Source organism: Mustela nivalis (genome assembly GCF_964662115.1).
Source record: "Mustela nivalis genome assembly, chromosome: 1".
Lineage (NCBI taxonomy): Eukaryota > Metazoa > Chordata > Mammalia > Carnivora > Mustelidae > Mustela > Mustela nivalis.
In genome coordinates this window covers 2,315,964-2,329,055 of record NC_139020.1, presented here as the reverse complement: position 1 = coordinate 2,329,055, position 13,092 = coordinate 2,315,964, and the positions used below count along the sequence as shown (strand labels likewise).

Here is a 13,092-nt window from a genome sequence, read left to right as displayed (position 1 = left end):
GCCGTGGTTTACAGTGACGCGGGCGCATGCACCGTGCTGGGGGCAGGGAGGGGACAGGTCGAGCTAGGTGGGCCCAGCTGCTTCCTCCTGGAGGCTCTGGGGAGAATCTACCCTCTGCTGTTTCCAGCTTCCAGACGGGCCTGCACTCCTGGCGCGTGCCCCCCACATCATAGCCCGCAGTATGGCCCCTCTAGTCTGACTCGGACCCCTGCCTCCTCTTCTAAGGACTCTGAGGTGACATCGGGCCCCCCAGAGAGCCCAGGGTCACCGCTTCAACTCAAGACCCTTAGCTTAATCACACCTGGAACGTCCCCTTGCCAAGTAAGTTAACATCCACAGGTTCGGGCCCATCCTCGGTGGGACCCAGGTCAACCCTCCACGTCCTATGAAAGAGACAGGGGCGAGGTTACCTGGGTCTTCACCCAGTCACCCGTCTCTCTGAGGCTCTGCACGGAAGGTCTAGCAGAAGACCGCTCACAGCTGGGAAACCTCTGCCACCGAGAGGATTCCTGGTGCTGGCTACCCATGGGGGGTGGGAAGACCTGCCTCGAGTCCAGGCCCCACCCTGGAGCTTTCCCGACTGGGTTCCGGGTTCCTGGAGAAGAGCCTAGGCCCCACCCTTGAGCTACGGTAGTCCGAAGGGGGTGCCGTCCCGGGCTGGCAGGTGAGACAGGAAAAGGGACAAGGCAGGGAGAGGGAGAGAAGATGGGGGGGGGGTGTGTGGCCGGGCTGCCCGCTAGGCTTCCAAGTCTCCCTTCTCCCATTGGCTCCAACCGGTCAAAGTCCATCTCCCAGGGGGGCGGACACCCTGGGCTCTGGAGGCGCGGGTCCCACGGCTTTGGACGCTGCCAGAGCTGACACAGCGGAGGCCAGGGTGGGTCAGGATGGACAGGAGGGAGGCCCAGGGCCTGCAGAGGTGAGCGGGATTCGGTACAGTGGCAGGAAGCCCTGAACCAGGTGAGGGTCCTGCTCCTCCATCTTCTGGTCACTTGTCAACCACCTCCCAGGTGTCAGCCACTGGCAACTCTGCTTGTGGTCACTGTGCAGTGGGAGCTGCAAGGACGTGTGCCTGTGTAGTCCCGAGAGGTCACCAGTCCCCGCACAGGGGCTGCACCCACCTCGCGGGGGTGGTGGGTGGGGCTGTCCACAAGCTTCTGGACGTTTCTCAGGGGAGCAGGACAGAGGCACCCTGAGCCCGGTTCCACTTCATTCTTCTCTCCTGAAGACGGTCACATGGAGGGTGCCTGGGGGCTCAGGTGTGAAGCCTCTGTCTTCAGCTCGGGTCATGATCCCCGGATCCTGGGATCGAGCCCCACACGGGGCTCCCTGCTCAGTGGGAAGCCTGCTGCTGTCTTTCTCTCTTTTTGTGGGCTGGCTCGCTCGCTCGCTCTCAAATAAATCTTAAAAAAAAAACAAAAAAACTGCTACATGGACATTCTAATTGTTGTGATTGTGTTCCGGTCTTTGATTATTTTACAATAGGATTTTTCATCCCTTTCTCCTCACTTTTTTTTTTTTCTTTTAATTTATTTGACAGAGATCACAAGTAGGCAGAGAGGCAGGAGGGGGTGGGGGGGCAGCAGGCTCCCCACTGAGCAGAGAGCCCGATGCCGGACTCGATCCCAGGACCCTGAGATCATAACCTGAGCCAAAGGCAGAAGCTTAATCCACTGAGTCACACAGGTACCCCCTTTTCTCCCCACTTTTAAGAGTTCTTTATGCATTAGTAGTATTACCCCTTAATAGGTTACAAATCTATTCTCCAAGTTTGAATTGGAGTCCTAGATTAAAAGCCCGTGTCCAGACCCGACTGTAGAGGAATTCACACACTCCTCTAGAATTCTCCTTGTCTAGCCCTTGTCTGCTCGAGCCACGTGCCTGCTTTCGCAAGGACAGAAAACATGTGAATTCCACTTCCAAGCAGCTCAGGGAGAGTCTCCTAGACACCCACCTGGTGGCGACAGGCAAGCGGCACCAAGGACTGTGTCCATTGCCCAAGTGACATCCGGTACTGGCTCCTCTATCTCTAGGCCAGCGTGCATCTGATCTAAGTCAGCTGACTGTGGTTTCCGCCGGCACCGTGTCCTGGGCGCAGTTAGGTACCTCTGAGCTGGTGAGGAATCCAGGGGCCCCTGGAGGGGCAGAACTAGGCCTGGCTGAGTGTGCTGACCTGTGCAGCCCAGCGGGGTGCAAGGTCAGGCTTCGGGAAAAGTGACATTCAGCAAGAATTCTGGGTGAGGAGAGGAAGCTCCTGGGCAGCTGGGAAGGCGGCCCACCTGCTGGCCTGGGGGGCTCGTTCCCACCTGGGGAAGCTGAGCGCGGGGTCTGTGACGCTCAGCCGTGGGCCAGGTCCCTTTCGTGGGCTTCTTGGTCCTGGAGCACTCCCAGGGGTGATGGAGGGGAGCTCAGCGAGGGGCCGTGGTTGGGGGGGCATCACCAGCCTGGCACGAAGGGCTACCTGGTGGGTGAGGGGCACAACTGCAGGAAAGTCCTGCCGTAGGGAGACACGGACAGGAGCCCCATGCTGGCCCCACAGTGAGGGGCCGGGGGCCAGCTGGAGGAGCTCCACCCAGCACGTCGAGTACCGCCCCAAGCTGAGTTACGAAATACGCTCAATCTTTATTTCAGGGCAAAATGGCTTGATGGTCGAGAATAAGAGCCTGTTAGGGAAGCTTCCCATTCTTCCAGATCCAGGACAGACAGAGACTAGGACACACGGCTCACTTTAGGGCTTTCTTCTTAAAAGCATTGGAGCTGTCTGCCCACTCTGCGACCCTCCAAGATCCAGACCCCAGAAGCCCCCCCACACCACAGACACAAAGAGGTTTGGGAATCTGAGACCAAGCTGAACCCTCAAGGATGATTTTCTGCCACGACCTGAGCCACACAAGACACCACACCCTCCCTTCTTCTCCCAGACATGGTCATGCTGTGGCCTTTAGTTACGAAACACGGACAGAGAGCCTACCGAGCACAGGACCGATGTCCCTGACAGCAGGGACCCTCTGGAGGACCCGAGACGTGCTGCGGCCCAGGGCTTGGCACACTGAGCTCGAGAGACTCTGCAGCTGGCCCGGGGCGCAGCGAGGCCAACCAACAGTCCTGCACGCCCACCTGCGTTACCCGGAAGGTTACCGCCTCTTGCACACACATCTGTGTTTCTGCGAGAGCGGAAGGCAGCGTGTGAACGTGTCCAGGTGCCCTAGAGCTAATGTTCTGGATCCAGATCTACCCAAATCCTTTCATTTTATGGGGGACTGCATGGAGTTGAGGCATGAGTGTGGGAGCTGTGGTTCGAACACGGTCTCCCAGAATCCTGAGTCCTCTGCCCACTTGCTGTGATCTTGGGTAACCACCCTTGGGCTCGGCTCTGCAGCAGGAAGGGGTGTCCGGCGAGCTCCAGCTGGCCTGTGACCCAGGAGGGGCTCCCTGTGCCACAGCAGGCTTGGGGCTAGCGAACGACCACGGAAACACGTCCCTTCACCGCTCGATGCTCCTGTATAGGATTATGGTTTCAGCTCCAAGAAAACACCCCAACAAGGGAGTAAATTCATGAAGATTTAAAAATATGTATTTAAAGAGAATATAAGCCGTCTTTGAAAGTAATTAAGATCAGTGACAGTGTTCTGTCTCTCCCACCAAAAGGGAAGAAGAGACAAAGGCAGGGACGAAAGGCAGGGACACAAGAGAGGTGCGTGATACCCACCCCCCCCGCCCCCCAAGTGGCCCCATGGAGAAACGACATTTGCTTTTGATCCCAGATGTGTTCACAGCGGACAGAAACACATGGACGGGCCCCACTCGGCGTGGGAGCTAGAAATACGCCAGCTCGTCATGCTTGGCCTTGTTGGTCTGATAGCTGGACAAGGCCAAGGGCTTGTTTTCGTGCGGGAGACTCTGAAATACTCGAAGGTGCACAAACTCCTCATCGTCAACTTGAACCTGGAGAGACGGGAGTGGGGGGAGGTGAGTGAGGGACAGCCAGGACCTGTGGCCCCACGTGTCCCTGCTGGGCCAGCCTGCCTAAGGCCCTGGACAGGGTAGGGGGACAGATCCCTGCAGGTCATCAGCTTCCCGGGTCCCAGCCTCCCGGCCACCCGCCCCAGGAGGTGACACTCACCTTGATGAAGTAGTTCCTGCCAGCGACCACTTGGCTCCTGAACTCCACGGCCTTAAAGGTAGTGAACTTCTTGTTTTCCCGCTCTTCCAGCTGGGCCTTCACCTTGGGGAGGGCACAGAACCGGGAGCCGTAATGGCTTCCTCCATGCAAGGGGCTCAGCCCGCTTACTTCTCACGAGACGCTACACACTGATTGCTGTGCCGCCTGTCACAGACGTTCTGTAACCCCATGTTCCTTACAGCGGGGGGTGGGGGGGGTGGGGGAGAACCGGTGGGGGGGACCACACACATTCAACTCTTAGCTCCCCCTAAGGGGCAGAAAACAATTCCCGGAGCCCCCTTCTTCCTGCAAGTGCCATGCCCGGTCTGCACGGAATGGACTCTGCAGACAGCTCACAAAACTGGCGGCGGGGTTGGGGGGCGGGTAGCGACACCCACAGAAGGGTCCACCTCCCCTTCTTCTGCTTGTGGACCGGAGGCAGGAGAGCCCTGGGCTGCTGGCAAGGGTGGTAACAGGTGATGCCGCTACGTGGCTGGCCAGGCACGCCCCAGCCTGTAGAAGGGCAGCTCGGACACTCGTGCCCACAGGGAGCAAGAGCCCCCAGGTCAGGTAGCAGCCCTCGGGGGACTGGGGGGGGGGGAGGCCGCAAGCCAGGACTGGCCGGCGCTCCTCATCGGGGCAGGTACACGTCTTGGGAAGCGCGGTCAGTCCCGGGGTGCCCCGCTAAGGAGCCAGCAGGGACGTGCAGGAGGGGGACGCGGCCTCTCTCCTCGTGGCGGCCCGTGAGCAGCCGCGCTGGCCGCCGCAGTTCCCCCGGCAGCAACCCCACTGCCGCCGGTCACTTCCCAGCGCCCCACTCCAGATTAGGGCCCGCGGCCTGACACACGTCCAGCACTCCGCGGGCGAGGGAGGACTTCCTCCGTCCGGGAAAAGCAGGAGCGGCGAGGCAGGGCAGGGCCCTCCGGCGCGGGCGGCCGGGGGAGAGCGCGGAGCCGCGGCCCGGGCGGGGTCGCCCCGCAGTCGCTGCAAATTCCCCATTTTCCCGGGTCCCGTGGGGCTGAGTCACCGCCCTCCTCGGCGGCCGGACGCGGAGGCCCCTGAGCCCGGCCGGGGCGCCCGGGGAGGGGGCGTCCGCCAGGAGTCCCGGGCCATCTCCGCGCGCTGGGCGCCCCCTCCGCGCCCCCGCACCTGCCGCTCTCGGGGGCGACCCCCGGCCGGCACCGCGGACCCCGCAGCCCCGGCCGGAGCCCCGCGCGCTCCCGCCTACCTGGTCGGCGATGGCCTGGGTCTCGGCCGTGGCGGGCTGCGAGGCGGTGGGCGCCCCGCACATCATGCTGGCGGCGGACGGAAGCCGAGCGGGACGCGGGCAGGCGCGGCGGGCGGGACAGTGACCCGCGCCCAGGTGTCGGCTCAGCTAAAGAAGGCGGACGTCACGTGGCCCGGGGGCGGGGACTGGGGCGGATCCGGAGGCGGGGCGATGGCCGGAGTGATGGGGCCGTGGGCGGGGAAGTGGGCGGGGTCGGAGCCACGGCGAAGGGCCGGGGTGAGGAGGGCGGGGCCGAGGGCTGGCGGCGGTGCGCAGGCGCGAAGGACCGTCGCTGTCGTCTCCCTTGGGCGCTCACCGAGCGGGGGACCACGGGGACCCTCAGTCTCCGCACCGTGTGGGGACCAGTGGTCGCGTGCTGTAGGGGTGTCCCCGCACTGGCAGCTTTGGTGTCGTCCTTCTTTGCGGGTCAGGGCGGAGTGTCCCCACTGCAGGGGACAGTTGGGGTCCGGCCCACATGGGGGTGGGGGTAGGTTCTGGAGGGGTCGGTCTGGAGTCACCCTGCGCGGGGCTGGACGCAGCGCTGGGGTGGGGTGGGGTGGGGAGCGGGCCGCAGTCCAGTGGTGAGCCATACCCGAGATGAGAGCCCCCGGGGCCGGCGAGAGGAGCCTGGGCCCAGCCAGGACCTGGAGGAGCAGGGGACGGGGCAGGAGGCTGTCGGAGCACCCCAGAGTCCAGGATCAGGCCCTGCCCGGCCTCACTCCCCTATGCATTCAGCCACCCTGAGCCTCACGTCCTCAAGGCCTGGTCCCCCTCCCCCCCACCCTCCCAACTCTGACTAACTCTGGAGGTTAGTCACCAGCATGTGACGCAGTGGCACGGGGGAGGGCTGGCGTGTGCGAACAGAGCAGACACGAATCTGTCCGGGGCTGGGCAGGAGATGGCTCCCAATACTTCCAGCCAGGCTCGGGGAGGAGTGGTCAGAGCAAGGGCATTTGGAAAGGGCTTGGTTGGGACAGGATTTGGGTTAAGATTAGACAGACTGCACCACCCAGGGAAGGGAAGGGTCCCACACTTTATTCAGGGCAAGGGTAGGGCCCATGCTAGGAGCTGTCCAGACAGGATTGGTCTTTTAGAAAGGTCCAGACCCCTGCCACCCGTGGCCCACCCCTCATTGGATGCTGGCCTCCCCTCCTCAGTGGGTGCTGACGTGGCAGGAGTGGGCCCACCGTTATCTACTGGTGGGCCCAGCGAGCAGGTGCGTGGGGAGACAAGATTTTCTGGCACCTGCGAGGGCTGCGCCCAGTTTGTGAGTTCAGGACGGGAGGAGGTCGGGTGTGGTTGAGCCCTGAGGGGTGGGGAAGGGCAGATCCCACAACCCATTCCAGCTGCAAGAACGTGTGCGTCAGGTTTGACTCCATAAAAACGGAGAGCCTCCCTACTCGGGAAACAACCCGTCAGAAAACGACTGTCGCGGCGGGGAAGGGAAGGCCGTTCTGCCTGCAGCTCGGTGGGCCCTGCTGCCCTGGCCTTCCCCTCCTCCCTCTGTCCTCCCCAGAGGGTTTTGCTCCGTCTTGCAATGTGTAAAAAAGAAAACCAGCGGGCCCGGAATGGAGCCACTTAGGCCAAGTCACCAAGCCAGGACGTGGTCGCTAACCTAACCACACCCTCTCCCCAGTCCCAAGCTCCCCCCTACCAAGTGTAGCCCCAACCGCCGGCGAGGATGTTGTCGAGGCCCGCAGGGAGGTACCCTGTCCCTGGGGCCCTCTCCCCCAAAGAAGAGGAGGGAATCTGCAGGCTCAGAGCCCTGCTCCTCCCCCCAGGAAAGGTAACCTCGCCTGGAACCATCTTTTCTTTCGCCGATTGTCCTGCTCTGTTTCCGCCTGTAACAACATCCCTGCCTTCTGTTCAGCTGCCCGAGCTCTTCTCTTCTTGCTGGAGGGGATGCCAGTCTACTAGCAGGTCATTTCATAAAGCCATTTAGACCTTTAAACTCACGCAGTGAAATTTTATGTTATGACACATGCCTCCTTGGGTCTGACGTGCGCTCTCCCTGCTGGACCCCAGTCCTCAGGCGCTGCAATTTTACGGACAGGAGGCTACGCCCGGGGGAATAAGCAAAGAGAATCCAAAGGAAAGTGAACAAAGCTGGCCCCCGGCATCCCCGGGGTCGGGCAGAGACCCACAGCAGGCCCGGATGGGGGCAGCTCTGTCATGGAAGGGAAGGAAGGTGCCCTGTGCTCCATGGAGACTGTGGGCGGGCTCACAAGCCAGGCATCCTGTGGGGTTGATTTCAGGGACGGCTGTCCCGAGTTAGGAGGGGAAGAGAAGTGGGCAGTCACGGCCAACTCCTGACTGGTCCAGCCCTCGGGCCGCGGTGTGGCTTCCAGATGGTCGTGTAGAGGCTGTGGGTCAGAGTTCTCTGGCCCATGTACATGGTGTGGCCACGGACCCTCCGTGGCGTCCGTCTCTGATCCTGCTTTCTGCAGCCGCGGTTTCCTCCTGCGGCAGCTCTGGGACCACACAGATGTTCGCAAGCAGCCCCAGAGCAGACTCGGAGGCCAAATCCTGGGCACAGAGGCACACCTCCCTCCTACGGGCTGTGCGGCATGGGACTGGCTGCGGGACATGTCTCTCTGGCCTTCTCCGCGGGGAGGCAATTTCCAGAGCTTTTGACGTCTTTTTTTTTAGGGAGTAAATGAGTTAATCAGTGCCACATGTTTGGGACAGCATCCCAGCCCCAGGGCGAGCTATAGTGCTATTATTATGCTATCTCTAATTAGTACACTAACTTAAATCTCTCCCACAATTAGCCTCACTTTTTCTATCCAAGGGCACTGCAAAAGGCTGGCATTATCTCTCCTTCCTTCACGCTGCGGGTTCTCATCTTGCTGGAGCCAGAGAAAAAGACCGAGTATCCTGTCTCTTAGAGCCAAGACCTTGGACAACACTTGCGCCTGACATCTGTGACGCCCCAGCCCTACCGCGTCTGGTTTGCTTGGCGTGGGAAAGGCAAGGGGCTTTTTTCTCCATGTGGCAGCGTTCCTTCTTCCGCAGCGAGGTGCTCAGCTCCTTTCCTCCCTCTTTGGTGACCCACACCTGCTCCCAGGGCTAGTCTGTCTGTGCTTGTGTTCCTGCATGCAAAAAATCGTCATCATTGGGACGCCTGGGTGGCTCAGTGGGTTAAGCAGCTGCCTTCGGCTCAGGTCATGATCCCAGCGTCCTGGGATCGAGTCCCGCATCGGGCTCTCTGCTCAGCAGGGAGCCTGCTTCTCCCTCTGCCTCTGCCAGGCTGCCTCTCTGTCTGCCTTTGCTCGCTCTCTCCCCCTCTCTCTCTCTGATAAATAAATAAAATAAAATAAAATAAAATCGTCATTGGAATGTGTTGCTAATTAAATTCCAGCCCGAGAAACCCTTAAAAAAAAGAAAGAAAGAAAGAAAGAAAAGAGGAGTGCCTGGGTGGCTCCGTGGGTTAAGCCTCTGCCTTTGGCTCAGGTCATGGTCTCAGGGTCCTGGGATCGAGCCCCGCGTCAGGTTCTCTGCTCAGCAGGGAGCCTGGCTTTCCCCTCTCTCTGCCTGCCTCTCTGCCTACTTGTGATCTCTGTCTGTCAAATAAACAAATAAAATCTTAAAAAAAAAAAAAAAAAAGGAAAGGCGACCAGAACGGAAAGGAACGATGGAAGATTCACACAGCGAAGCGGTCCCGGTCACCGGCCCGTCGTCACTAGCGAGGGAAGTAACAGTGAAGGAAACCCCCAAACCAGGTGTCCCACGCGGGCCCGCCAGCATCCTGCCTCCATCCCAGGCCTGGCCACCTGTGGGTGCTGCAGACCGAGTGGACCGTGGCTTTACCTGTGAGCCGGGCCCTCGAAGGGAGCCAGCGCCGGCCAAGAAAGCTCTGAGCCCCTTGGGACGGGTGCAGGGACCTGCAGAAATTGGGATGAGTCAAAGGAGGGAACAGACATAGAATCTTAAAAGGCCCTTGTTGTCAACTAATGCAGGCCAAGGGTTTTCTAAGTGGAGCAGCCTCAGCAGAGTCAGGGGCAAGGCTAATCCTCAGGTGGTGGGGGGCAGCTGACTCTCGGGGTACGCCTGATGCCCCTGCCCTGGGCACCCCAGTGGTTCTCTCCATGTCTGCTGACAACCTGTGTCCTTGCGGCGGCCCCCACAGGCAGACGGGCAGCAGGGGGTCCGGTCCTTGCCCCTGCACCTGTCACACAGGAGGCGCTAAGTAAATACTTGATTCTTCTACACTTCCATAAATCACCAAAAAACCCCCCACAGTTGAAGCAATCAGTGCGAGGAATTAAGGAAAATTCTTGGATGCAGAAAAAATTTATAAAAATCTCCATCCTGGAATTCAGAAGCACATCCCAGCCCCACCTGTGACAACAGGCTGTGCCTTGGGAGAAGGGCTTCTAGAGGGGCGTTTCCCGATTTCCCTGCTGTCCGCTCGCCCCGCGGCCTCTTGGAACTGCCGTTGTGCAGCCTCTCCCTGGAGAGTCAGGTTCTCGGGAGCGCAGTGGGGCCCAGGGGCCCGGAACTGGCGGTGTTCACTGAGCTGTTTCCAATAGCCACCTCGGACGGTGGGACAGAGGCATTTCATAACTCTCCTCCTGGTGATTTTCTGTATTGTTCCAAAGTTTTATTAAACAACTTTTTGTTTTTAAAAACAAGAGTTGTCTTATTTTGGAATACTGCATATTCTTGAGAAGTTAATAATATCGTGGGAAAATGCTAGGTATGTTCTTGAAAAGCAGCTTCAAAACTGTCAATATAGTGTAATGAATGCAATTAATAAGTTATATTAATACATTAGTGTGTCGTTAATAGAAAATCTGATGCCGAGAATGAGCAGATACGTGCCAGCTTGTTCTTTCGGACCATGAGGCTACGTCTGGTTCCTTCCTCTAAATTTTCTTATTTCCCTAATTTTCTATAATGAGAAATTGAGATCGTAAACATGAGGAAGGAGCCTAGTGCGTGCTGTGAGCGAGTGAGTTTGGTCTGGAGAGAAGGTCTGCAGGCAGCAGCCTCACGGCCCTGGGGGGACACCCGAGAAGCGGTCCTGGTGAGGATGGAGGGCTCTTGCACACCCCTGAGCACCGTGGGTCAGCCTGGGCGTCTCCTTGGCCCTGTCCCCTACAGGCGCGGGGCGGAAGTGTAACCTGTGAGCCTCTTTGCTCACCTACAAGATGGCAAAAATCATACCTCCCTTGCAGCACTGTTTTAGGGGTTGCTAAAGGCGGATGCAGAGTCTGAGGCTCGGAGTAACCTTCCTCCCCCCTTCTGTAGTGGGACCCATAGTGTTTTCCTGAAAGTCACGACCATCTGGAACCTGGGAAGGAGCCATTAATTTGGAAATAGGGTCTTGGCAGCTGTCGTTAGTTAAGAGAGGTTACTACAGGAGCAGGGGGGTGCCTAAATCCAATGGCTGGTGCCCTTGTCAGAAAACCGGGAGACTCAGAGGGCGACGCAGGGAGGGCAGCAGGTGAAGACTCAGCGGCCGGGGGGCAGGCAGAGGCGGCTGGGAGGCCCCCTGTACCCAAGGCGTGCTGGGAGCCTGTGGAGGCAGGAAGGGTCCTCGCCTAGAGTCTGCGGAGGGAGAAACACGGGATCCAGAAACAGGGATTTTTCTGCCTTCACAGCAGGACAAGGGTGAGAAGTGGCTCTATGAGCTACTGTATGGACATACGATGGCCCTTATTATTTGTGGAGTAAATAAGCATACTTCTGATCCTGATTTGTACCTAGTGAGCTGTTCACAGCTGCCCTCCACCCGGTCAGCGCCGGACGCAGTCCTGGGTGAGGGCGTCAGACACACCCGGCTTCGCCTTTGTGGGGCAGACATGATGGGGTGATGTGTGTACGAGATGAAGACACCCATTCCCCACACTCCTGGCTGGCTTTTTTTTTCTTTTCTATTCTAGCACTTAAAACTTTTTATACTGAGATAAGTTTAGGTTCCAAAGATAGCACAGTTTGTGCAAACTTTCCCCAAATGTTGGCACTATACGGAGCAGAGAGCAGTTTACAGAAGCAAGAAGTGAATCTTGCTTTACAACACACGCGCTGACCCACAGGACTGACTCACTCACCATCGTCCCAGTAAAGTGATCTTTCTGGTCCCGCCTCCCCCACACGGCTGGGCAGTCCATCTCTCAGCTTTTGTTTTTCAGGACCTCGATCCTTTTAAAGAGTATAGATCACCTTTTTTTGAGGACTGGTTCTCTTTGGGGCTTGGGGGATGTTTCCTCCTGATCGGGTTGTTGTTGTGGTTTGGGGGCAGGAAGACCACTATTGATGCAAAATGAACAAACTCTAAGAATCAAAGTCAGAAAGAGAGTTTCCTTTGAGCCAAGTTACACTCTGGAGAATGAACAGTTTTTGCAGGGTTATGTGCTCTTTTTTTGCATCTTGTGGAATCTCTAGGGCAAGATGGTTTCCCTTCGGCTCACTCGTTCACAAAGCAGGTGCACCTAGGATGCGTGGGGTGTTGGGCCATGAGTCAGGTTTCTCGTTCAGTTTCCGTACAGTCATGCTGACTTGGGAATCTAAACCGGCTGCCCGTGTCTCTGAGGCCCTCGGAGATGCTGTGTGTTTTTTTCTCACCACAGTGATGCTGTGTCCTCTCAGTGCACCACATCGAGGGTACCTGGTATCCGCGTGTCTTCTCACGGGGGACGGTGACTTCCGTCTTCAATAGAGTGGTGGTGTCGGCCAGGTTTTCCACTTGAGAGTGACTACTGTCCTACTGGAACCAGTAAGTACCTTTGAGACTATGCAAATACCGTATTTCCTATCACACTTTTGCCTGCAATTTTAGCATCCATGGCTGGTCCTTGCCTGCAATGCACAGCAGATTTTGACGAGTTTTGAAAGAGAGATAACTTTGCATTCAGAATAGAGCACATTCATTCATTTTTAAAAAGATATATTTTGAGAGATTGAGAGCCAGAGAGAGCACCCATGCCTGTGCAAGCCAGTGTGGGGAGGAGCAGAGGGACAGGGAAGCTCGAGCAGACCCCCCGCCGAGTGCGGGGCTCGATCCCACATCCCTGAGGTCTCGACCTGAGCCGAAGTCGAAAGTTGGGACGCCCAACCGACGGAGCCACCCAGGCACCCCCGCGCATTATTTTTTAGATCCGCCGGATGTGATGCAAATCTCCCATTAGCTGCCGGCATCCAACAGCTGTTCACACCGTAAGGCACAATTTAAAGTGCATGTTGGTGCATTTTGTTATTTTGGTAAAATCTCGTGTCGCAAATTCACCACGTGCTTATTGAAATCGCTCTTTTCTTAGGCTTGGTTGTCTTCTTTTTCTTCTTGCTTTAGGAACGTTCGCAGCTCATCATGCTGCCCTTCGTCCAGCACACGAGTGTCTCTTCACTGCCTGGCCTTGTCTTGTTCCCAGTGTCACTATTCACACATGTAAACATTCGGTGAACGAGCTCATTCTGATTCTAAACCCAGTTTCTGGGGGTGCCTGGGGGGCTCAGTGGGTTAAAGCCTCTGCCTTCGGCTCAGGTCATGATCCCAGGGTCCTGGGATGGAACCCTGCATTGGGCTCCCTGCTCAGTGGGGAGCCTGCTTCTCCCTCTCCGTTTGCCCCTCCGCCTGCTTTCTCTCAAATAAAATCTTAAAAAAAAAAAAAAAAACAAACAAACCCAGTTTCTAAAATGCTTCCCAACTTTGTCATGAAAATCT

The 13,092-nt window shown here is 57.8% G+C and overlaps 1 protein-coding gene and 2 long non-coding RNA genes across 3 annotated transcripts; 2 read left to right on the top strand and 1 right to left on the bottom strand.

Annotated features, from left to right (window-relative positions):
• Nucleotides 1-3,545: 3,545 nt before the first annotated feature.
• On the bottom strand, nt 3,546-5,612 carry CSTB (cystatin B). Its single transcript, XM_082721369.1, has 3 exons — nt 5,388-5,612; nt 4,121-4,222; nt 3,546-3,942 (listed from the first exon to the last, which is right to left on the bottom strand). The coding sequence occupies exons 1-3, from the start codon at nt 5,451-5,453 to the stop codon at nt 3,814-3,816; spliced, it is 297 nt and encodes a 98-aa protein (XP_082577495.1). The 5' UTR covers nt 5,454-5,612; the 3' UTR covers nt 3,546-3,813.
• Nucleotides 5,613-5,682: 70 nt separating this feature from the next.
• Nucleotides 5,683-8,753, top strand: LOC309860056. Its single transcript, XR_014309125.1, has 2 exons — nt 5,683-5,913; nt 7,063-8,753. It is a non-coding gene; the product is annotated as an uncharacterized lncRNA (long non-coding RNA).
• A 3,248-nt stretch (nt 8,754-12,001) lies between these two features.
• On the top strand, nt 12,002-13,051 carry LOC309860020. The gene is made up of 3 exons (XR_014309094.1): nt 12,002-12,147; nt 12,528-12,587; nt 12,721-13,051. It is a non-coding gene; the product is annotated as an uncharacterized lncRNA (long non-coding RNA).
• The last annotated feature ends 41 nt before the right edge of the window (nt 13,052-13,092 follow it).